Below are 25,219 nucleotides of genomic sequence, written 5' to 3' on the forward strand. Positions count from 1 at the left end.
CTTTAATCCTACTGACAAGGAGTTTGAAAACAGATACTGCTGTCTTAGAGGCACAATGGAGGCTGTGGAAGAATGAAACTGGCGAGATTCTTATTATTGAAATCGCTTATAGTCAATGAAGTAAGCATGGAATTGGAGAACGGCAGTCAGGGTCTGTGTGTGAGTCACCATGGGACTGTCCTAGCCCTAGCCCGAAGGAGAGGTTGAGTTCTCCTCCACAGTACGGCATGTAGCAGGCTATTCTGGTAGAGTCCACCACAGAGACTGATAATTCATGTTAATGTAGATTATTGATAACCATTCTGGACCAGAATTTCAAGTGAGGAAAGCTCTCTTTTAAGGCACCATAGTCTATTTGTGGCAGTAGGAGCAAGACCAAAATCAGGCCCGAAGGGCAGGACAAGCTAATGCAGGATCAGCATCAAGTGAATGTGACTAGGAGATGCTCTGTGTATGCTGTCCTCTGTACACAGTTTTTGTACTGTCGAAAAGCAACACTGGATATTCCAGGAAAGTAATTTATTTCAGAAAAATAAGTCATCATGTGATCTTTTGTTTCTGTTGTTGAACTGGGAGAAGATACCTCTAATCTATTTGATAGAGAAGCCACGTATATGCAACATTACCTGTGCTAGATGTGAGTTTCAGCATATGGTTGTGACACTAGAGGTTGATTATTTTCAAAACAATTTTGACATATGCTGAACTGACCAATTCCATTTAAAAATATGTTTGATATGCTGCCATATGTGGGCTTTGGGAACATACCTTGCTTTACATTCTTTTCCAAGGTGGGAGGGGAAGAGCACCCTTCCCATTAAAGAACCGGAGGAGTGAATTAGTTTCTTAATAAATGGCAGGAGAAGCAGACAGAATTATATGGAGATGTCTCCCGCTGCCATTGTAGTGCCTCATCCCTAAGCCTGTCTCTCTCACTTCCTAAGGTGAGAAGCGCTAATTTAGTGAGTAGGGCATTTCCATATGAATTTTCTTAACATGGTATCTGTACAGGGAAAATGTTTTTAAATGGAATCACAGACATACCTCATTACTTCTTTAAGGTGTCCCCTAATCTGTGACCTAAAAGCATGCTGTTTTATCACCTCACCTGGCTCTTGTCATTGCGTGTAGCACCTGACAAGAAGTATATGTAAGCTCACAGAAAACGGGGACCTGGGGCTAAAGGAGTGGTTCCAGGGCTAGCTTTTGGGGAAATATTTAGAGCTGACGAAACACAGACTGGGGCTTAGGAGATGTCGTTTCATTTCCAGGTGTGCCTTTGCTGTGCTCTGTATCTGTGGTGCCTGGTCACCTCTCTGTGCTTCTCCTGCCCCTCCCCATACATGTCCTCCGTTTAGCTGAGAAGGGCTGACTCCAGGCTCGTCTGTGCAGAGTCTATCCTAGTGGTGTTGTAATCAATGATGTAAGTAACATTAGAAACCTAGATGCCCAGTAATTACCACAATTAACTCTAAAAATAAATGTTTAGTTCCATGAGCAGCGATGGCAAGAAAGCCTGCTTTCTTACAAATTGGTGTCTTAGAGGTGAGTTCTTGGGCATCCCTGACAGCTCTGATGTTTCTCTCATATATGAGCTTTCACTGAACCTCCTGTCTCAGTAGGACCATTTTAATGCCACTATCTTCCCAGATGTCAACTTTTATGACACTTGCAGAAATGTAATTTTTGGAGACCTCTGACTGTCTGCCAAGCTTTGACTGAAATTAAACACAGGCCTCAAAATGTAATGAGCAGAGGTGAGGGGAGGGTTTGTGAGAGGGAAGCAGACTGACAGACAAATATAGACAGCATGATCCCACAAACTGCTTTTCCTTAGGAAACCAAGCTAAAAATTATATCAATGACAAATGAGATTCTTGCTCATTTAAACACAAAGGTGAAAGTGAAGTCCTTAGCTTTTAAGGGAACCAGACTTAGATCTTCACAAATTCCTCTGCTTGCTTTGCTGATGGGCGAGATAAGCAATTTTTCTCTGCTTTTATCCTTACTTGAGTTAATAACTATAGCAGAATGACATCTCCCTGAGACCATACCAGTACTGCAGGACAGCTTCCTTTATTTGCAGCTTCCTAAAATGGCAGAGTAGGGTCCCTCCAGCTTGTCTCGTTGCCCTTCAGTAGTGACTGAACAATTAAATTACACAAGGACCAGAGAAAACGTTCCTGTGCTGCTCAATACTAGGCAGAGTGAAGCGTGCCTGGCTGCTCATGTCATTGGACAGCCTTGATGGCCCAGGGGCTCTGCGTTGGCTTTCGCTGGGACCATTTGTTGCTGGAAAGCTTGTTCTGCTTGTGGGAAGCCTGGCTGTGCCCTGAAGTTTGTTCAGAACCAGATGGCACATCTGCTCCACGTCCTAGAGGAGGGATTAGTCCGAGCGGTGAGCTCAGATCTCAGTGCCCTGAATTTCAGATAAAACGTTCTGATTCATACCTGCCTCTTCACCAAAGCATCTTCTTCTCCCTGCCTGGTATAAAGGCACCTTCTATCATTGCCTTCACTTCTCTCTTTACTGTGTAAGTTAACATCTCATAATGTAACCTTAAGTACAAACCTGATACACGTCAGCGGGCAGGAGCATTCATTCTTTTATGGAATTACTTGATGAGATAATGGAAAGCTTGAAGAAAAAAATGAATCTCAGAAAACTTGGATTTCTTCTCACATTGCCTTGGTGTAAACCAGATAAGCACTTTTGCAGTCAGTGGCATTAGGAAGGTGAATTGGAGAAATCTGATCCAGAGTTTCTAGTGCTCAACTATTGCCTTTATATACGATCTAAATTCTATAAACATGAGATGGCTTTGAAAATTCCTCTCCAGATGAATCAAAGAAGTGTGTTGTTAGCAAATGTACCCCCTTTGCCAAACAAAGCCTACTTTGTCTTGGAGTGAGGTTGTCAGGGCCTCAGCTAGCTGTAGTTCACAGTCAATTCTTAAAAATCCCAGCACACAGGGAAGCCAGTCTTGTTAATAATGGATCAGGCATTATAGCAGTGCTGTTTTTATAAAGTGCCTATAACAGTGGATCATAGCTTTTCCTCTCCTTGAAGTCTAAGTCAATTTGTCTTTATATCAACAATAAACCAGAAAGGGCAGAAATCAAAGTGCTCAATGCTTTTATTACTGCTTTTAAATAAAACATTGTGCCAATAGTTCTTCCTAATATTAGATCTTTATTTTCTCAAATGCATTGACAATTGCTATTTATCCTTGTTTCTCCTTTCTTTTGCAAAACCAGCTCATCTTCTGATTGACTTTCTCCAAAAAATGTTACCTAATTCTTATTATATTTCCCTAACAAACCCCTGATTAATTACATGCTATAAGCTGTCCATAGGACATTGTGCCTTTTGTTTCTGAATAAGTTGTTTATGAATTTCAAGAGGGAACACTTTTTCTCTTTAGAAACAAAACCAAACACTGGCTCAACATTTCCTTAAGCAATAGCAAGGCACTCCAAATCCATGTACGAGGACATTGCTTTTTTTCCCAGTTGTGTTAAGGAAACCATTTGAAGATGAAACTGTAAGTGGTGGCAGGAGGGACTGAGAGGGCTCAGCTTGTTTTTGTTTCCAGGGACTGGAACAGGATTCATTGACTTGGTTTGTTTTCCCTAATTTCCATTGTCCCTTTTTTTTTTTTTTTTTTTTTAATGTGACGAGCAGTGATTTTTTCCACCCTTATCTCCAGATTGGGAGTTGTGGTAACAGCCGATTTGTCTTCTTGGTTCATCTGTGCTGCATTACTCGAGTTCCCCTTGCTTACCTGTGGGCTGCGAGGAGAGTTGGGGCCCAGGGAAGGCTGGGACAAGTGCCGCGCACATAAGCGGAGGGCTCTGAGGAGCGCTCTCACTAAATGGTCACTGTTGCTAGCAGTCAGCGGCAGGAGGAGTGGATTTTGAGAAAGCCCCAGCATGCGTGTGGAAGCAATGCAGGCAGCGCTGTCTGAGCCTGCCTGCCTGTCACTTTGTGTGCAGCCCTCTCTGGGTAGCGGGGCATCAGGCCTCTGGTCCTGGCACATCCTCCAGAAATCTGTTAGAAATGGGACTGCAAATCTATGTCACCAATGAGGACCTTCTGCGTAGTTACTGTCTTTCAGCCATTGCGGCTTCAAAACTGCCATGAATTGGTTTGTCAGCATTTTAGTTTGGATAGGGGATTCTGGGTTATAGTTTTACCTTTACTAACATGTACCATGTTTGTTTGTGGACTGACCTGTCTCACTGGTAGAAAATTAAATCATATGCCTATTAAGAGGTTGATAGGAGGTGACACTACAGCCTGGCATTGACAAGCACAGTGGTGCTGTTGAAATGAAATAGGAAAATAAAAGCAAAGGAGAGAAAAGGGAGGAAAAGCAAAGATGGAGGTTCTATGTCAAACCAGGTTTCTGAGCCAAACTGCCTGAGAGGTGTCAAAAGATGCACCTGAAAGAGGCACGCAAACATATCTCAAGAAAAATACACCTACCTACAGAGATAAAACAGTCAGATCAAGGACTTGAAAGTGCTTTGGAGCCAGCCTTCAATATTGCTGCGGAATGATGCAAAAGCAAGGTATGTCACCCTTGAAGAGCCTACAAGGCAAAGTTGCGGTGAAAGGCAAATGGAAAAGTCGAGGCTCCCTGCAGCTCCTGTTGAAGCCGATGTCCAGATTAACTGATTTTCACCGAATCGGGAGCGGGCCCTTGAGGAGATCAGTTGAAAGTATTCAGAGTTTCACGTCCTCAGGGGCAGCTGATCTCTTCCACCATATATGACCAAGGAGAAATGCCTGGCCAACGCTGTTCTAACACAACTGGGACCTGTTTCAGATTCTTTGATCCTCTCATGGTCAAGAAAGACACAGGCTGTCATTTTTGGTGGGTGGTAGGGAGAATAGTGGACACAGCTAGCTATAGGCATTACATTGTCTCTTTAATGTAGTTGCGTTGCCAGAGATGGATTTAGCGACTACTTTCGCAGCTGTGGAAAATTGAGACCCTGCTTTGAAGCACGATGTGATTTTTGAGTTGCAGCCACTCCTACAACTGGATTGAATGCTATCATCATTCATTGTGTTAAATGGGTTGAAGAACAGGGAGCTTTTCAGTCATATAAATGGCAAGTGTTGTATGCGTCTTCATTACTGGGAAAGCTGCCTGTGTGATAATGTTAGTTTAATAGCAGGCTGTTTAGATAAATGAGCAGGGAGGCAAATCAATGTCTGGAAGTAATTTGGAAGCTGATTGCAAAAGGATGCTGTAGGAGATGGGCTTGTGTGGCCCTCATGGAGAGCTCACCAGGTAGGCTTGAGCCAGGGGTGCAGAGAGCAGAGTCTTGCTCAGTCTTGGATGCAGTCCCTGCAAGGGTGGCAGAAAAACCTGAGCTGAAAGAGGTAATTTGGCAGGCTTGGCAGTGTCAGATGTGATACAGCCTTTGGTTAGATGAGACTTAATATCAAAAACAAAGAGGAGTACAAGGCCTTCATAGGACCTAAAATAAGATAGGTGTGGTTTTTTAGATTCCTTGTATTTAAAAATAATTCCTTGGCTAAGGAACGCAGCCCTGTTGGACTTGCTGCTATAAGCAGGGTGGATGTACAGGCTACTACCATCAAGGAGCTAGTCTGAGAATGAGCCACTCTGGGAATTCTCCTCCAGAATTAAGTCAGAAATCAAAGGAGTATTTTAAGTGTTTAGAGATACGCAATCAGCTCTGTAAGTGTTAGAAAATGTCATTGCATCCAATGGCGGCTTTTAAGTTTTGGGCTCGATCTCTAGTACTGTCAGGTTTGGGTTCAGAATCCCCTTTCAGCAATGATCAGCCATTTCAGTTCCCTTCCTCTACCTCACGCAAGCAAATTCCTGATGTTTCTAAAGATCTTCAGCTCGTTTATGAAGTGAAACCCCTTTAACTTGGCTAGGAGCAGCTTCTTCCTGAAGCTAATTAAACAGCCCCAAAGTTTTAGCTCTTATCCCTTGAAGCTTTTCAAGGAGAAATTACCTTTCTCCATCTCTGACGCATACCTTCTCCAGAATGGTTCTATTGTCATGTTAATGATCGCTTTCCTGGGGGGTTCTCACCTCTTATTTCCTTGGGAAAATTAACAAAAATCTAATATATTGATACAGACAATCCATTTCTTGTGAATCAGTGACACTCTGACCGTGACAATAACAGAATTCATTGCTGTGGGATGCCATTGAATCCAATATTAGTAGCTGGGCTTTTAAAGGGAGCTGGGTAGTTTTAAGACCCATTTCTGCCTGTCTGAGTTAAGATAATGAGGGTAATCAAATGTTACGCTTCAGGGCTTTAGTTGCATGCCTGTGGGGTTCAGAAGGGAACTCTGCTTCCATGGACTGTGCAGTATATAATTGGTCCAGTGCTTTATGATTTGTGTTTCATTTCCTCTGAAGCCCCAGGTATTGGCTGCTGCCAGAGGCCAAATACCAAGCTGATGACACTTGAATTTTGTCTTCTTTTAGTATCAATGGGGTGTTGAGCAGCGGCACCGGTTTCAACTCCCACCTGCCTAACTCCAGATTTTTGCCATCACCAGAGGCGCCTGTAGAAGTTTTCCTCGTTTCCTCCATACTCCTGAAGAGAACAATCCATGTTACGTGTTTCAGCAGTACAAGTTAGCTGGCATTTTAAAACTTCTAGAAGAATCTTGGTATCAGCTATTTAATTAAAGAAAACAAATGGATCTTTGTGAATGATCTTCTTGATCACTGAAATGGAAAAAAAAAATCAGGATCCCCAGTATATCATTTAGAATTGTGCATATGGATGGGTATGTCTCTCTTTTTTGTTACTCAAAATTTAGTTTAAAAATACATCACAGAGCTCTCCACTGTAATTTAAAGGGAGTTTAAGGATTCCTACTCTGATTAAAATTGATTTTGCTTATATCAAAGCTTAAAAATAGTTCTGGGATCTCTCCTGTTATCTACAGTTGTGGGATCAGGATCTTACCTCACAAGTGAGCCTTTATCCTCATCTCCTGTGATCTGTGTAGTTCCTATTTCGTGGTCCTTCCAGCCATCAATCTGTCTATTTCCTTCTGAATTATCTGTTGTAATTAGAATACATTTTCTCATCTCAAGGGGAAACCAGCTTCAAATAAGTATTCTATGAAAGCAGTTACTTTTGATACTAGATATCTGTACATAAAAACTTAGTATTTCTTCCAGTTAAAAAGCACTAATGAATTTTGTGCCCAGAGGAGGAGTAGACTGCACGGTGCTGCTGTGTCTGCTAAGTCAATGAACAAAAAATCAGGCCTGTATGAGGGCTAGTGAAGTCAGCAGTGGCACATGTGCCACACACATTGTCGTAGTAGGTCAGGTAGGCAAGGTGGCCCTGTAAAGACATGGGTTCTTTTTTCCCCGGCAAACCTCTTGTGCACCTTGGTTGACTGGGTCATTCCCCACATTGTGCCAAGGTCACTACTGCAGTTTTCCCTGCGACGCTTATCTCCTACAGCTAGCTCTCCACTACACGTTTTTCCTCATATTTCCTCAGATATTCCTCTCCTCTTCCTCAAAGTCTCAAACACTAAATGACTCCAAACTCAGCTGAAGGCTGAGTCACAACTGGCATAGTCTCTGTAACACCAGTGCCTTTGGAAGAGATTGCTGCAATGTTAAAACACAGCCCTTAACAGTGGAGTGAGTGTCTGTGTGTGTATGCCTGGAAAACATCATTTAGCCAAGTCATGCACCAGGAACCTTATGTTTGGCATGGAGCAGCTTTACCAGAGATCACCATGGACTCTTTCCCCCTAGACATGCAGGAGGAGTTGTGCTGAGCCTGCTCAACTGGAAGCCTGTCTTAGGTATATCAAAACTGCCATCTTTCATCATCTCAAAATAAGCCGGATGAGCAGGGAGCTTATATCACAAGCTTTTCCACAGAAGGAATCATTTCAGAAACATCTTCATCGTGTTAGTTTTGGAGAAAAGACTGTAAATCATGTCCCTCGGTTACCTCCCTGTAGGAATCGTGTCTTTTTCCTCCGCAGGATGCTGTCTGTGTAGGGGGAGCTCAATGGTAAAGAATTCACTCAGTGGAGTAGAAGAGAAGACCATCCAGTGGGCTATGAAACAATCTGTTATCTTGCTGTATGTGTCAAGCATGAAAACCATAGACATTGTTGTACTGAGATCTCTGCCTCTCCTGCTGATCTGCGTTGTCTCATTGTCTTCTCTCCGATTATCTTTCTGCCTTGGTTTCTTTTCTTCAACATTGATAGTGAGCAATTTTGGGGTAGAAACCATCTTTCTGGGCTTGTTTAGCACCTGCAGAAACGGTGTCCTGATCCTAGACTAAGTGCTGTGAAAACACTAAGAAAAAAAGCTATTCTGGTTGAATCCTGTCCTAGGAAGGTTTACTATGAAGGATTTGAGGATTAAAACATCAATACAGTAGGAGCAGAGTATGTAGGATGGAATAAGGGTCAGCTTCCAGCCCAGATGCCAATAATAGCCCTTGGCGTTTTTATGGCGTTTTCCATCTAAGGTACTTTGAACGCTTGACGGGTGCTCATAGGCTATGCCTCAGAGCACTCACTGCAACCAGGAAATGTCACCATCTTAAAGAAGAAACAACACAGGGCAAAGCACATAAAGAATTGGATATCAGTCCTCTTGCCAGATAATGTGTCCCAATCTATATAATATCCAGGGCTCCTGATTCTGCATTGCCTCTGCCTGACTAGCTTCTGTAGGTGGAAGAGGAACGGCCATCCTGCAGGAGACCTGCCAAATCACTTCATTCCCTCACCTCCATTTGGCAGTCTTCTCACTGATAAATGTCTTAAGGGATTGTCAGTCATCTGTGGATGAAGGTTGAGTAACACTATTTTAGGCTTTCACTTGAACAGGCAGAAGGGTCTGGAGACAAAAGGTCAAGGTACAAAAACACTGCACCTCCTAGTGCCTAGAGCCAAAAAGTTGCGCACTAAGTGCTTTGACTTTATGAGAAGTTACTGTACTTTTCCTTTTCAAACTATCAGCCACAGGATACTGTTTGTCTTCCCCATGGTATATCTTCAGAGATACTTGGCTCTGATACTGGATACTAAGGGACATAAATCTCTCAAGCAAGGATGCAGCAAACTTGATTACAACTACAAAAAATGGGACTGTACTTTGGATTTCAGATAAATGGAAGTGCTGGAGTCATTTAAATTGGACAGGCTTTTGTTCTTTACTTTCTTTGCAGAGAGCTGGAGGCTGCGGCCCTGTGGAGTGTGATTTGGTGATTGTTGCTGTATGTGAAACTAAACCTCATCCACATACAGCATTCTCTCTAGCTCAGTAGGTAACACTTTTCGTATGGACAAAATTCAGATCCATTCTCAGGGCAAAAAATCTTGTATCTATTCTCTAGGCTTTTTATTAGAGGGGGTGGTGGGAGAAACAGGTTTTGGATGTGGAAAGTTGGGGTATGCAAAAGGGCCTGTCTCTGTTTAAGATTTAAATTGAATCCTAAGCTAGACATGCTACTGTCTTCTCATACTGCTTATTACTCTTTACAAAGTTGGCTGAAATATAAATTTCAGAAAAGATTTTCTCCTTTATGTTGTTAAACCTTGTGCTTGCAACTGCAAAATGCTTTTACGTTTACCGGTTTAATTTTGGTGCGCTTCGCTGCTGATGCATTCAGCAACGTCTTTATATCTGTGTGACAAAGCAATTTTTGGACATTCTCCAAGGCAATAATTTCAGAGAGCCACTCTTGAGCTATGGTCCTTTCTTCATTAACCATAGTTTGTGCAGGATTTATGGGAGTCGATGAGAGAGGCAGGTATCTGTTCTTGGCAAAATTCTGCATGGGATCCTTTGGCAAAAATGAAGCATCTAGCATAGGAGGGGGTGGGAAAAGAAAGCACAGGGTGTGAAACTTGCTTGGCATTTTATCGGAGTTAGGGTGGCATAACAGGATGGAGAAGAGAGAAATATCACTCTAGGTATGATCCGGTATGATACTCCATACCATTAGCTCCTGCTGACCTCACAGGGAATCACTGCCCAGAAGATGCTTCAGCCTTTGCCAGCGTAGGCTTATATTAGAAATAGAGGGAGGATGCTTTTTAATTCCCAAATTAACCATAACAGGACAAGGATTCAGGGAGTCCCCGTTTTTGATTTCTGGCTCTGCCACCATATCTTGCACAGTCTGGGCGAGCTGCTTAACCTTTCAGTACCTTATTTCTTTATGGGGTGGTGGGGGTGATGACTCCTTTGGGCCTCGGGGGCATTGTGAATGCAGCCACCTTGGTGTTTGCGAGGCACTGCAATATGTCAGTGATAGTTGCAGAAAGAGCTCCAAGTACCGTAACTTTTTGTATTTTGGTGGGCTGCGTGAAACACAGCACAGTGAAAGAACGTGTGAACCAATGCAAATTACTGCAAAACCATTGTCCAGGAGCACCTAAGGGCTGATGTATCCGAGGTGGAAGTGTTTTGTGTGTTTCTGAAAACAGATTTCTTTCCGGTATCGGATCTCAAGTTTACTAGATTTTGTTGGAATCTAGGCAATAACTAGGACCCTTTTTATCCAGAGATCTCAATGATGTAGGAGTTCCTGCTGCCATTTGGTAACCTCTTTGTATACCCCATCTCCTTTTAAGCCATCTGCGTGGTGGTGCTCTTCAGCGGTCAGATTTGGAAGGGAGCTGAAGCTCATGGTGTGTCTCTCAGCTGTAGCAGCTGTACCCCATAAGGCCTCACTTAGCCTCTTTGGGGTCTCTTTCCTCTAGCATTGAGTCCAGGACAAGTACTGAGCTGAGCAGCTGATCAGAGCGTCCCTGGGTGTCAGAGGTGTGTGTGAGAGGTGCTGCTGATATGGGTGAGCCTTTCTCTGATTTAAACAGATGTTATTTTGGAAAAGTTTCTTTCTTGTAGTTATTTTTAGGGATTACCAAAATATAAACAGCAAGACAACTGGTGAGCTGAGACCTTTTGCTTAATGTTGAACAGCTTTCTTATATTGCTCTTTCTTCCCCCTACTCCAACCAGCTGCTTCCTTTGTGCATCTGCTTCGCTCTAACCTACGTGGTCAGTTCTTGAAGGAAGAAGGCCACCTTTTCCTTCCATGCCAACACAGACGCTGCTTGGTGAGACTGTAACCTTCATTAGGTTGCATCTGGTTGCAACAGGACAAGATGACAAAATGAGCGCGATACAGTCATGTAGGATAGAAGCATTTGGACTGATTCACTGATGCAACTAATTTAGTACCTGCTTCCAGAAGCAGTGGTTTACATTTTTGTCTTGCATTCTGATTTTGTACAGAACTTAAAAAATCCCTGTAAACAGCAGCTTGTTTTAGCTGTGTTACTGAAGTACTTCTAGAGTCTATGAACCTTCTTTTCATTCTGAAGTTGTAAATGGAAATGCTAGAAGTCAGCTTTGTCACTCCATGCAGAGCTCTTATTGTCCCTACGTTCTTTTTTTATTCTGAACTAAACCAGCGCCTAAAGGTTTTTATTCCCTTACAGGATAGGCAAGTGTGTTTGCAACTGAGAAATCTGAATGGGGAAAGGAAGGAAGACGACTGTTAAGCTGATGGGTTTTACCTTTCCTATTTAAAAGAGTGAGAAGTGTTTCAGGAGTTACAGGTAAAACTGCTAGGTGACCATGCCAATTTTTTAAAGCGAAATATTTTATTCTCTCTTTTTGAGGTGCTAGGAATCAGAAGACTTTTGTGGAGCTATTCTAGAGCACAGATGCTTTCAGTAGGAGGTAGATGAGGCTCGAGAGGTTGGCTTTGGAGCCCTTCTCGAGCTGAAGAGGCAAGACTGGGATTGAGAAAGGGAGGCAGAGGCGTTGTGGTGATTTTGCAACAGCGAAGTCAGTGGCCTTCGCAAGCTGGTGGTGGAGCTGCCCTTGTTACAGCTGTGCCTGGGTGTCCCTGATCCTCCTGCGATAGACTCCAAATGGAAGGAGGTATGAGGAGCCGAAGCTGCCGACGAAGGCAGGGGGCTGCCCAGAGTTGTCAGGAAGGCCAGGAAAGGCTAAGAACAGACCTGTGCTGCTCTGAATACAGGTAAATAATTATTCTCAATTGCTTGTTTTTATTTCAAGTTGGCAAAAGGTTAATGACGTCTGAGAACCCTGGCTGAGCCTGATTTACAGCTGCCTGCAATTGTGTTGCAGATAAAAACACCTAACACTAAAATAATCACAGATGTAGTTTGATCTTGCTTTTACAATGGTTTCTCACATAACTCTATGCAGTAATTTTCCTATTGTGACAGAATTTATGGTGAAAAATAGAAGGTCTCTTTTTTTCCTATAAAATTATGCATCCTGCAGAGTAATTAATCTGGTTAAGAAAGGGAGACTGGTTCATTCTGCTCCCCATTCTCCCAGCAATTCCTCTGTTATACAGAAGTCCCTGCAGTGAGAGCGATAAATTTGAAATGAGTGACAGACACTAATTATTTGTGACCTCATTGTCATCTGCAATGTTGAACTGGGTATGACTGATCCCAGTGTATGGGCTGTACTTTTTAGTCAGAAAACTTAAGGAGAAAACACCTTTAAAAATAGCAGCTCATTGGGCATTGCCACTCCTGTCTCCCCCCTCTGCCCATCACCAGTTTAGGGCCGAGCGAGCCGGCAGCGTGATTTCCCTGCCAGTCATTCGCTGACACAAGCTGGAGCTGCACCGTCAGCATCGGTGCTGTACCCTGCCTACAATTTCTTCCCCAAACCGTGGAAAAACGGATGATAGAGCCAGAGAGAGGCAAGTCAAATATAAGAGGAGGAACTGGAAGTCTGCCATAAGCTTTAACAAAGAAAAGAGAAGAAAATGGAGAAGCTCTCCCATCTGATATGCTGGGTTAAAACCCAGATATATGCTGGAAATTGAACCAGAGGCACTTCTCCATCTGTCTTTTTTAGGTTTTATACTGCTGCTTGTCATTGTAAGACCTGAACACCCAGCATATAAAATCAATAGCAATTGTCTCCCTGCCGAGTAGCAGTATTTCCAGAAATGTATTCCGTTCTGTATCGCTCCATTGGTGACACTAGAGGGAATGTATTCTCCTTAGCATTTAAAGAAGGTTTAGGACTTCTAGACCTACTTGAGTGCTATTCTTGCAGAATGCAGCAACGTGATAGCGTTTATATGGTTGCTGCTATATACTGGTCAGTATTACTGCATTGTTGTAATAATTACCAATCAGACTAGACTACAATCTGGATAATGAATGGGAGAAAAAAACCCAGCAATATGTTTGGAGAGCAAGTCAAATAGATGATGACTGTTTCCTAGAACAAGATCAGATTAGCAGCATGAAGAGCTAGAATATGAGATTTAGGAACAAAGTATATGAAATAATTGTCATTATGCGTGGTTCTGGAAGGCTAACTCATTCTCTCAGAAGCAAAATAGCATACTGCTTGATGCTCCATGTGTGTTGAAAGTTTCATTCCTCTGTTACTTGTGCCTTAAAGATGCAAGGGTTTTGTTCTGTAAACTACAAGAACATGCAACATGAGGAATAAAGTTTTCAGCTACTAGAATTAAATTGTTGCTTAAAGCAAAATGAGCACAGCACATCTCGGAGGCCCTTTCATCAAAGGAGGTCAGTTAACTTTAATGAAGTCATCTTCGATTTGCTTTGATGTAACATCAGCGCCCAGCCCAGATGATTCTAAATGATCAGCAAATAAATTTCCACATTGCAGTCTTTCAAGGGCATAGGCTTTATGATGTGTCTAGTTTACTAGATTCTTTAACTTCTAAAGTGCCTAATTTGACTCTCTTTTAAGGCCTGTTTGCTATTTTATTTTTTTTTAAGGACACTGTTGAGCCTTTCTCTGAAACGGAGCCCCCCTTTAAGATGCTGTGTGTTGGGCATGTAAACAAGAGGCATGCAGCATCAGTAATCGCTATTCGCTGTCTTGGTCTAAGGCTGTGTCATGCAGGAAGATTAGGCTGGTGTGGTTTTCCTTTCCAGGGAGGCTGGGGGAGTGGATTTAGAGTCGCAGGTCATTTCTGTAACTAATAATTGAGCAAGGACAAGTTGTCAGGCTAGGGATCGCAGGCTTGGGCCCTTCATCGCAGGCTTGGGCCCTTCTCTTCTAATATTTCCACAGGGAGTAACGTTAAACACTAAAGCTAGTCATAATGCCAAACGGCCTCATCCTGAACTGGAACAAAAGGGAGGAGTGTTACAATTTCCCTCAGAACAAAGCTCCCTAAAATATTTTCAGAAATATTTAACATGTCTTGAAGTACTTCATTTAGTAAGGCTGAAGAACAACTGCTGTTTGAAATCAGTAAGTGCAACACAACTCCTGAACGGTTTTAGTTGTGTTTCAACACAAGCTGTAACACTCTCTCTCATCTCTGTTGACAGAAAATTGTTCATTTAGAAAAAATGGAAACCGTCCTCTTAAATACCCCAAATACTACAGCATCCTGCTTTCTGCTTACAGCTTCCTCCTTTGCTTGTCCCCAGACTGGAGACACGATAGCACCAGTTCCTAACCGTAAGCCTCCCTTGCTCTTGTTTCTCGCTGTCGTGGCGGAATGCCGAAGTGCAGGAGCAGCTACAGGTCGATCTCTAATGCAAACCCAGGTGTTCTGTGATGCTTGCTGCAAGCAACAACTGAAGGGGTTCTCAGAAATTTTGAAACTGGTTTTAGTGGAAGAAAGATTCATAAGGTACTTTTCCATAAAGAAATGTGAGCAATAAAGAAGAATAGTTTGTGATATATAAAGTAAATCTGCTCTATTTTTAAGGGGAAAAATACTGTTTTTCAAGAGATCATGTTGGGGTACTGTTTATCATGCAGAGTAGGAACTCTGTGTATGTTTGCACATCGATAGCAAACTGTAGACACCGTAGTATTTGTAATGGTAAAAACAGAACCTGTCAGGACTGTGCTAGAGGGTTACGACTAGTGTTGCAAGTCCTGTCCAGCCTCAGCATACTCACCTTTGACTCCTGGTAAGTAGCAGCCCAACACAGTGCTATGATTTGGATGTGCCTCTAAAAGTGAATTGCAACCAGTATAAGCCAGCAAATGTTGACTCATGAATTGAATCTCTACTGGCCAGACATTTGGATAGCAGAGACAGGATTTTATCAGATCACTATTTTTTTCCATTTTTCCACTTACTCGAAGAAGGAGAAATCAGGTTTTCAGATGGACAGAGATTCAGGTGGCCAACCCAAAGTCACAAGAAAGACACTTACCTCTCTTATTTTGCACAGAGGAGGAGCATGGCTGGACCAAGCATACAAAGCTTTTCCAAATGCTGCTGCACACTCGTGAAGAGAGAAAAAAAAATGTCTCCACAGTGTAGTTGGATCTCACTTTAGACAGTTTCATAAATTGGAGAATAATAGAGGCATGAATGAAAAGCACATAGATATTTGGGACAATTCTCATAATCTTTGGGAACCTTTAGTGTACTTTTTTCAGTTTTTGCATTAGATGCAAATTCTTTGGGCTTTAGAGGCTCGTACTAGTAACTCTATGCGATGTTCCCTAGCAGAAAGGTGATTAGCTGGAACAGGCATTGGCTGGCCTGCTGTAGCTCAACTCCGTCCAGCTCAACTGATTTCTTGCATTCTCCTTGCACATTTTTAGGCAGGGCATGAGCACTTTGCTGCTTGTCTACTGCGTTACTTGGCTTTTCCTCTTCTGCCTTTGCTTCTCTGTTTGATCTTGGTCGCTAGTGAGACCTGGAGCTTGCTTCCCACACACAACCATAATGAGACCACAGCTGCGTGACCCTCTTGTTTTCCTTTCATCTCAACAATTCACTAGGCTTGAATGCGTGGAGCTGTCTGAATTTTTCTAAAGCTTGGCCATGCCAAGAATGTTTTTCTGTAGGGCTTCCTTTCCCTGCTCATCCCACTAAGATTCGTGATTCACTAAGACGCTTGAGCATTTCAGTGCATGATGATGAAGAACATGAACTAATGAACTTTTAAGTTATTGAGGAAGACATCAAAGACTCAAATACAAGGAAGAGCTGTCCTCACTTGGGATCACTGATTGCAGCAAGGTATGTGTTTTAGCAGGGAATGCCTGAAATTCAGTACAGAAATTCCTAGATAGGCACGTGGCCACAGGTACTCGGCCCTGTTGTGCTCAGGCAGACCATTTGTAGCTTCTCACCTAATCCTGGCAAAAGATTTTCTCCTAAGCACCAACAGCAGAAAATGCTAACTTTATTGTTTCAGACCACTAATGAACTAGTGTTTCTCCACTCTGCCCTTCTCTAATTAAGCAGAGACAGTGATGGAGCTGTAATAAATGAGGGCAGAGCTTAGCAATGAGATGCAAGAGAAATTCCTGCATGAGGGACTAAATTGTCACAGACCTTACTGTGCTTTGGAGAAGCCAGTTACAGCTTTGTGCTGCCTTGCATATCTGTGGCTTGAAAATATTGACAGTATTTCTTTCTTTCTCTTTAATTTTTTAGTTGAAATATTGACATTTTCTTCTTGAATAATTTTAATTTGAAAAATGTTGACCAGATCAAACTCTAATTGTTTTGCTGTGTTGTAAGATTTAGACCATATTTACACGTTTCTGTATGGTTTCCCCAAGAGTATTATAAACAACTTTTTAGCTTTTAATGACTTGGTGGTAGTCAGCCTTTTGCAAAGGAAAGCTTTAACGTGAAACCCTGGATATTTGAGGAGCTTATTTATCAGAACTCAGCATTAGGTTAGATGCCTGTTGCCATGGAAGAGGTTCTTGGTGGTTTGGTTGTATGGGCATTTTTTGGCCTGTTTTATATTGTTTTAAAAGTTTTTTTTTTTTATTTGAGAGGTAATGTATTAGTGGAAAAAAGCATATCAAACATACTGTTGCCTGACTAATATCTCAGCACCAAGTAATGCAGTTGAGTCCGAAAGACTCGTCTCTTGCCTCAGGTGTAGAGGTTAGATTTATCCCTAGTTCCCACCCCAGCAGCAGTCTGTCTCCAGTCATGCAGACACATTCCCCTCATGGGAGCTAAACGTGAACCACTCAGGAGCCGCAGGTGGTCTCAGAGCCATAGAGCGGCTGCCCCTGCTCAGCACTTATTCCAGACTTGAAGTTAAAATGGAGTTGAGCTAGCAAATCTTTATGTGGTAAAAGCTGAATGTATCTCATTTAAAATTAATGGAGCACTATTGAGCTATACTGGGTAAGGGTCTGGTCCCCAGTTCTTAGGAGGAAAGTTTGCCTTTTCTGCTTGTGTTCCTTTTCCATCTCTCCTGGTTATTTGAGGTCCTGTTGGACTTTGTGAAAGGTACAGTGTTTGGTGATGGTATCTTTAATTTCAGCACATTTAGCGGTGAGGATGGCTAGCCCACAGAACAGACCACCAGCAGTTCCCTCAGACGTCTTAATCTAAATTGTGTTCCAGTTTTCTACATTTCAAATGCAGATATAGTGAGATGAAATGAAAACTCTTACTTTCAGGATGATTAGTCTTTTTGGAGTGTTTGCAAACAAGATTCCTGTTTCCTGCAAACAAGATTCCTGTTTCCAGGGAGTTATACTGGAAAAAGAGGAAATGGCAAAAGCTGCTAATTGATTCTTTATAGTCTGCTCATTAATAATTATGCACTGATAATACATGATGTGTTGATATATACTCTGTTTTGAAAAGCTGAGGATAATTACTGCAGAGCCATACAGACTTGAAAACTGACTTTAATGGGAGCTCAGATCTTGTTCTTTAAAAGCGTTCTGTGATCACAGAACAGATTGGATCTATCTCCTTTATATTAATCATTTGATTGTTTTTTTCCTCCATTCAGGTCTGGCAAAGCCCATGGGATTAGTTGAAGGTCCAGGAGGCTTGGGCCAAGGGGGAATGGCTGCTACCCTGAGAGATGATAGCCATGAATCGGAGGCTAAATATGAAGAATATGGTTATAATGCCCAGCTCAGTGACAGGATATCACTGGACAGGTCCATTCCTGACTACAGACCAAAAAAGTAAGTTGAATTCCACGTTATTATTAGAACAAGTGGTTGACTGTTGTTCTCTTGACCCATAGTGGTATTCTTCTCTCCATATTCCTTATGGGTTAGAATGCGACAACAGTTAGTCATACATATACCCCGAGTTTAATGAAAATTAGAAAGACCAACTGCAATCTCAAGTGTGAAGAGCCGTGTCAAATGCATAGCTAATTCTATGAATAATGCATCGATATGCACGTTCAGAGCCTCAGATCAAAAACTATTTCAGGATATTGATGTTGATTGGGTTTGGTACCCTTAGAAAGTGCTAGGTAAGGCCAGCCGAATCCACCGTTAGAGGTGGGAACGCTAATCAGTGCTTGTTGAAGTCATGTGCAATGGGATGTTTGGCAATGACAACAAACACTGCGTAGGCATGGGTTATTTAAGATTAACAAAAAAAAAAAAAAAAGGTTAGATCATCAGCCTTTTCTCCAATTGCATTTGGTGTTCCTGTAAGAGAATTGTGTGGCCAGGGTCTGTAATGTGCTGAGACATGGAGAAAGTGTAATCCATCAGGGTCCTATAATTGCAATAAGATTCTTTTGTCTTTGGAATGCCTGTGTATTCGTATTCTAGTGTCATAGTCTTCACGTGTCTGTGCTGTGTTTGACATTACAATTATATGCTTAATATTTGTACTGATTTACTATATTTTGTATTAAGTGCCTTTCATATTTTTCATACTTACATCGTTATGTATCTTCTAGGAGAGACGTTCTCTCTGTCATCTTAGGAATGACAATCAGTAATGTCTTAATGCAGAGGAGATAGCAGCAATGCCTAGTTACTCTCAGGAGACAGAACTGAAAAGAATACTTAATTAATTTCTAATAATAATCTTCTGTTTTAAAAACCTCACTGGGGCTCCTAGGCAGAACTGAAAGTTAAATAAAAAGTATCTTATTAAGTGGAGAGAAAAGTTTAGCCAAGCAAAACAACTGTGCTCTGTGAGTAGATTACAATTGAATTAAGATTTTAGGCAGTTCAAGCTGCCAAAACCAAAATCCAGCAAAACACAACTTGAGCTTAACTACAAATTTCATTAGCTGTGTTACATACTAATCTAATGTCAGAAGTATTGTCTCAGCAGTGTTTCTGTTCTCAGACACTTGCTATCACAAAGAAAGCCTAGATTAAATAGGTGACAAAAAAAATACTGCTTTAATGTCACATTTGGATCAATGTGTTATAAAAATCTATCATGGAATTATCTTGGGGAAAAGGTAGCCGGTAGTTGTCATGCAACTATTGGAGTTGCACATCAGATCTGGCCCAAAGTCCCTTAAAATCAGTGTGAAAGTTTTTAAGTGAACGTCGGTGAGATTTGACGAGGCCTGTTGTTAGCTGCTGCAGTCAGGTGGATAAGGAATGAGAAAGGTCTGTCAGAAGATAAGAAAGCAAAGGTTGCAAAACTTCAATCTAGCCCCGTAGCTCTCAGAGGCATGAGAGAGTTGGAAATGCAGTGATGTTTCATTGCAGAGGATGCTCTTCCACAGCGTTACTTGGAATTTTTGATGATTGATTCAGATAAGCTTTTTGACGTGCTCATTTTGGGAATCTTGTAAGGCCATGCTGCTTGATTAACTGTCTGAATTACTGGGAGAACTGTCTTCCTTGTGATATTTTGACACTTTTGAGATAGATCTAGTTAGATCTAGATGCTGGAAGTGAAACACTTGTCTCTAGATACTTAAAAATCACAGGAAAACCCTTCAGATTGAATCTGCTATGAAAAACGTCTGAAAGTTCAGAGAAGGTAGAAGCTTATACAAAGAATTTTATCCACTTGTATCAACAGATGCGGCTGTCATTTGGTTGCCGTATTCTGTTAGATATTTCTGCTGTCATTCTCATGAGCTGCATTTTTTGTCTCTGACGCTTTCAAATGCATAGCTTCTCAAATGCAGGCTCTCTTGGGAGCTCTCTCGTTAATGGTGATAGGCAGTTTTCAGTCACTACTAGTGCCACGTGCTAACATGGCAGAGCACTCAGTCCCTTCGGATCTCCCATTTAGTACCGTGTCTGAATGCTTACCAGGTGCTGAATGTGCGTCGTATCATAAGGCAAAGCTGAGCTTGACTTTCTGTTTGGTGTAGACACTCTGTTCTCATCAGATCTTAGCTAGAACCAGGTCACCAGATCTTTAAGAGAGGCTTTGGGAAAAAATATAATCAATTCTAGTTTTGTCCAGCTCTGTACAGTGACTTGCCCTATGGCTGCATCTCTCTGTATCTCTTGATGCAGCTTTTATCATTGAGCCCTTCTCAGTCTGCTAGTGATTTACATTCGTGTAATTCCCGGCACTGTAGAGAGGACTCTTCATTTTTTTGAGATGAGAAATAAGGTAGAATTAAGGTCCAAGGACATGCACAAAGTCCATGGCCAGTCTAGGAAGAAAGCTGCCTCTCTCGACTCCCGTTCCCAATGTTTTCTGTATTAAACCGTGCTTTCTGCCCACTCTGGCTTCTGTTTAAAATGTTCAAACCGCCATATTTGCATATATCAGTAGGTGGTAAAGAGATAAACCAAGAAAATTTATGCTCAAGTCTCCATTGCATAGACACAGTTTATGAAAGTAAATGTGATTTGGTGGTGCAAATATGGGACTTGTCATATTCCAGACATACTCTTGTATGGAACTTGTATGTTCTTTGAAAAGAAATTAGATCAGAAACATTAGCTTTTGGTGCATTTTATCTTTGAACTCCTCCCTTATCTTTGTCCAGTGTCATACTCTGGAGGAATACGCCTTTTGTCCCATCTACTAGCATACCTTCAGTGAATGTTCAGCAGTATAATTGCTTTCTGGGAGGTATTTTCATCCCCACGCAGCAAATTAAAAAAATATGTTACACTAAAGAGATGTACAGTCAGGCAGCGTGACCATGAAGGCTCCTAAATTGGAGTCACCTCCATGTCCTTTCATTGCAGTAAAATCTGCAAGCCTGTGTAATCCCACTGTCAGGATGCCTTTCCAGTACACTTGCATTGCGCTCTGCCTTCCTGCCGGCTGCCTTTGCAGATATTCCTTTGAACTCCAAAGCCTTTTTTTAAGATAGGAATCTCTAAGTCAGTGCAGGAGACAACGGCAGTTTTTATGCATGTTGTTTTGGTGTGCTGAATCGAAGCAATGACAGTAAATAGCTTGCTGGCGATTACAATTCACACAATAATTACAAAATTATAGTTTGATCTGAACATGGTGTAATAAATATGTCTCAGCTTTTTCTTCTCTGATATTGCACCTCCCACAGCTTGAATGCTTGCCCTGTCTCTGTGTAGAAAGTAGACAACCCTGGGGAATCTGTTCAGAAACACACTGTGAATTGGTATTTCAAGCTATGTTTAGTTTCAAGAGACATGTAATATAGAGAAGTTGCAATTTTGTTTTACAAAACAATGCAAAGCTTCCCCAGCAGTTTGTGAGTTTGTTCAGTGTGACCTTGAACACTATTTTCATTTCATGTTGGATTTCACCTAAACCAAATGTGCTGATTTTGAAGTTATGCTGCTGATTTTTCCTTAGCCAATTATATAAAAGTCTTTATGGTGAATATTTGCCTTGAAGCCACTGAGCACTGTTCAGCTGAGTGCTCTGAGAAGATGGAAGGACCAAGTAGCAGGAATGAAACATTTCTGAGTACAACACGGAGCAGAATACTCAGGATTAATTATGGTGGACGGATGAGTGTTTACAAGCGTTCAGCTAACAATTCTAGTATTGGGCTGACGGGGGATTTTGCTTCACGTGTTCAGTGGAAAGTGCTCCGTATCTTGTTGAACAATTAGAATATACAAAAATAATTCCAAAATAGTGGCCTGGTTAGTAGTGACTGCCACTAACTATCTGAACTCCAGCATATGTTTTATAGAAGTACTCAGGAAATCTACATTAATGCCAAAAGACTTTAGCAGGATTATTTTTGTTACAAGTGAATTAATAGTGCTTGTGATGGAATTATTTTGATCCCCTCTCATACAAGCACATACCAAGCTTTAAAAACGTTTGTCAAGTTAAGGGCAAGCCAGAAGAAGGAGACGACAGATAGGGGAGTACTGGTCCCTGCGTCTCCTTGCTGCAGCCCCGTCTTTGCTCCCCAGCGTGCTGAAGTCTTTCAAGGGCTAGGCTAGCTGAGGGAATTGCTGGATAATGCCATTTTCTAGCTACTCTTTTGCCCTCTTCCTCCTCTTTTGCATTCCTTGCAGAAGTTTTTCTGTGATGTGCACAATACATAACATTTGTTGTGAAATCAGTTGCTTTTTTGTTTCTATCATGGAAAATATGTTGCAGGCAGCTCAGGAGCAGAGTGAGGATGTTTAACCTCCTGATCCCTCTTCCCAGCAGTAAAGTATGAGCAAGACTTTCTAGACCTCTCTAACGTACCCCATTACCTCTCTAACGTACCCCATTTCCTCCGTGCAGCGGGAAAAAGAGAAGTTTCTCCTGTCGGGAACAGGTTATTTTTCCCCTGGAAGCACATGGCTGAGCTAGGACTTATTCTGTGGCTCTCCAGGGAAAGTGTTATTTAATGGTCCAGTGTTATTGGATTTATTCCATTTGTGTTCTTCCTTACTCAAAGCGTGGGTTGTGATGGCACCAACCTGAGTACTGAGCGGAGATGAATCCGGCAGTGGCCGATGACCCTTGTGTGCAGGCATGGGAAAGCATAAGCATGAGTATTTTTATCAGTTGACTCTACATGGAGACGTGGAACAGCCTTGAAGCCTGCTCACGGAATCGCTTGGAAACGTGCTCGCCTGTGTACGTGCTCGTCTTACCGCAGTGTCCAAGTGCCGGGGTTTGACTGAATAGTAAAAATAGATCTGGAGTACTGCAGCTGAGATTCTCGTAGAGATCTGCAGTTTTGAACAGAAGTGCCCAGAGCCAGCCACCTAAATCCCTGCTTAGTCATCTACCTTCAAGGGGCTTAATTTGTCGGGTTACTGAGGAGTAGAGAAAGAGAAGAGGTTTAGCCGAGACATGCTCAGTCATTGCGAGAGGCTCCAGAAATGGCTGCAGCTGTCCATCTGCCCTTTCCTGGGGTAACAGCCTTTGCTGCTGCCAGCTGTGGCACAAAAGGTGGCAGTCCGTGCTACGGTAGCAAGGATCGTGCTCACACCTCCCCAGTCGCACACGAGGGCAGAGGTGCTACAGCCCTATATAACAATGGGGTTTGACTTTATGTTCTTAAAAATGCAGAAAAGACTCAAACCCTTAGGGAATTTCATTTGGGAGAGGAGCGGAGGGGGACAGCCCCGAAACTTACAAAAGCTGTTTATTTTACAATGTGTCGTCCTGGAAAACTGGGAAGCGTTAGCAGATGCTTTCAAACATACGCCTCGTCTCTCAGGATAACACCAATTCCCCTGTTCTTTTTGGTGCGCAGACTGGATCGCAAGGGGTTGAATTAAACAGGTTGAACACCTGTAAATCTGGCATTTGCTAACTTTCTCACACTTGACTTTGCAACTTAAATAACTTGTGGAGATTCTTTGCATGCAGGACACGTCTGCACATACGCATACATGTGCTTGTCAAAACCGCTTGCTGTGATGCATTATACATGCTTTTGAGTAAAGTTAATATGATCCTGCAGTTTCCTTAAGCGCTAAATTGGCTTTTACAAGAAATTGTGGCCGCTTGGTGAGGATCTTTAACTGATCCTCTTTGTGCAACTTGATGCCGAGTGCATTGTGGCAGTTCGGCGGTAACAATAATACTAATGTGTGGATTCAGTCTGCTGGCTCCGTCAGCCGAAGAAGATATTTCTTTGTGTTATGGTTATGGATGTTTGTATTGAGAAAATTCAGCCCTAAAGAACAAACTTATTAATGCTGAGGGAGCTCAAGTCTTCAGCCATAAAAAGCGGAGGAGTCTAGGTCTTGAGGAAATTACTTTCATTTATTCGGTTCTTTTATAGAGGCGAGCATTTTCATTGCTTGCTATAGACATTGCACAATAGCAAAGGAATTGCATCTCTGGGGCTCTGAAGTGTAATTAATGGTTGACTCCACACTATACCTAAGGAAAAGCTTTTTAATTACCTATCAGAAAGGATTCTGGAATTGATCAAATAGTGCTATCAAGGGGGCAGACTTGGTAAATAGACCTCTGATTTGTTCATTCAAGGGTTTAATAAGAGCAGCTAGTATGAGGCCAGTAGCTAGAAAAGCCTTTCTGTAAGAGATTGTCCTTCAGGGCCTGGTGATTTTGAGCCTTTTGAGGATGCAGGAAGCACCTTTAATTTTGACCCTTTCTTGTGGCTGTAGAGCTTTGTGGACTCGCTGTGATTTGGGAAGCAACAGTCGGCAGCTCTCTTGAGCCAGAACATATGTGAATTTGCAAGTTCTCTGTCGTGGGAGAGGATGGTGGCCTGGTGCCACGGCCTCTGCAGGCAGCTCCTCTGGGCATCTGTGAGCGGTCGCGGCAGGGGTGTGGAGGAGGCAGGCAGATGCATCGAAGAGCATCAGGTTTGGGATTGGTGCACTGGGGCCAGCTAAACGGGGTGTTATTTAATGTTCTCTACCTCTGCAGCTTTCCCTGCCTCGTGGCCTGCTTTTTAAAGCCCCTGGGGACCCCGGATGTTCTTCCCGGTGCTTAGGAAAACGACACACAAATCTCCAAATTAAAGCCCGTGCTTAGGATTCTCCCCCGGTGAGGCAGAGCCTGGCGTGGTGTGCCCCTTCGCAGCAAACCCCCGAGCTGGAGCAGAGCCAGAGCTGGTCAAAAAGCAGAAATGCTGCCGAGCAGAAAATGCCAACTGCAAAAAAAAATAATTAAAATGTTCTGGGTCAGGCTGAAGAGGGACATTTTGAAATCTGCTGTAAAATGGTTATTTAAAAAAGTTGTTTAGACCAGTCAAACATTTAGTTTCCCATGAAAAATTTAGTTGCAAATAATGATTTTTCTATCAATAGCCAATACCAAAACTTTCAGATAATATTAGGTCAAAAGGAAGTGAAACGTGAGGTGAATATTTCTGTTTGTTCAGCTGATGGTGTTTCGCAATGACAGTACTGTGACATGCACGTTTTGATTTCAGTGAGGCTTCTTTTTTACTAGGAAACTTAAACAAAAATTTTTCCTTTTTTTGCACCCACTCTCAGTAAGTCTAAAAAAATCCTACTAAAATTCTGGAAAAAAAATGTTGCAAATGTAGTTAATGTTGCAAATGTAGCTGCAAATATGAAGGTAAGGCAGAGAAAGGGAA

The 25,219-nt window shown here is 42.2% G+C and overlaps 1 protein-coding gene across 7 annotated transcripts in view; it reads left to right on the forward strand.

Annotated features, from left to right (window-relative positions):
- GALNT9 (polypeptide N-acetylgalactosaminyltransferase 9) overlaps positions 1-25,219 on the forward strand; it is a 454,657-nt gene that overhangs the window by 308,286 nt on the left and 121,152 nt on the right. For 6 of the 7 annotated variants that reach the window (XM_068911122.1, XM_068911123.1, XM_009666684.2 and 3 more), the window contains one exon: positions 17,798-17,978. In XM_068911122.1, the coding sequence (XP_068767223.1) occupies positions 17,798-17,978 (181 nt within the window). Of the gene's footprint in view, positions 1-15,854; positions 16,045-17,797; positions 17,979-25,219 lie in introns of those variants that run through there. The other variant, XM_009666685.2, reaches the window with a different exon arrangement.

The sequence above is a fragment of the Struthio camelus genome, chromosome 17 (assembly GCF_040807025.1).
Source record: "Struthio camelus isolate bStrCam1 chromosome 17, bStrCam1.hap1, whole genome shotgun sequence".
Classification (NCBI taxonomy): domain Eukaryota; kingdom Metazoa; phylum Chordata; class Aves; order Struthioniformes; family Struthionidae; genus Struthio; species Struthio camelus.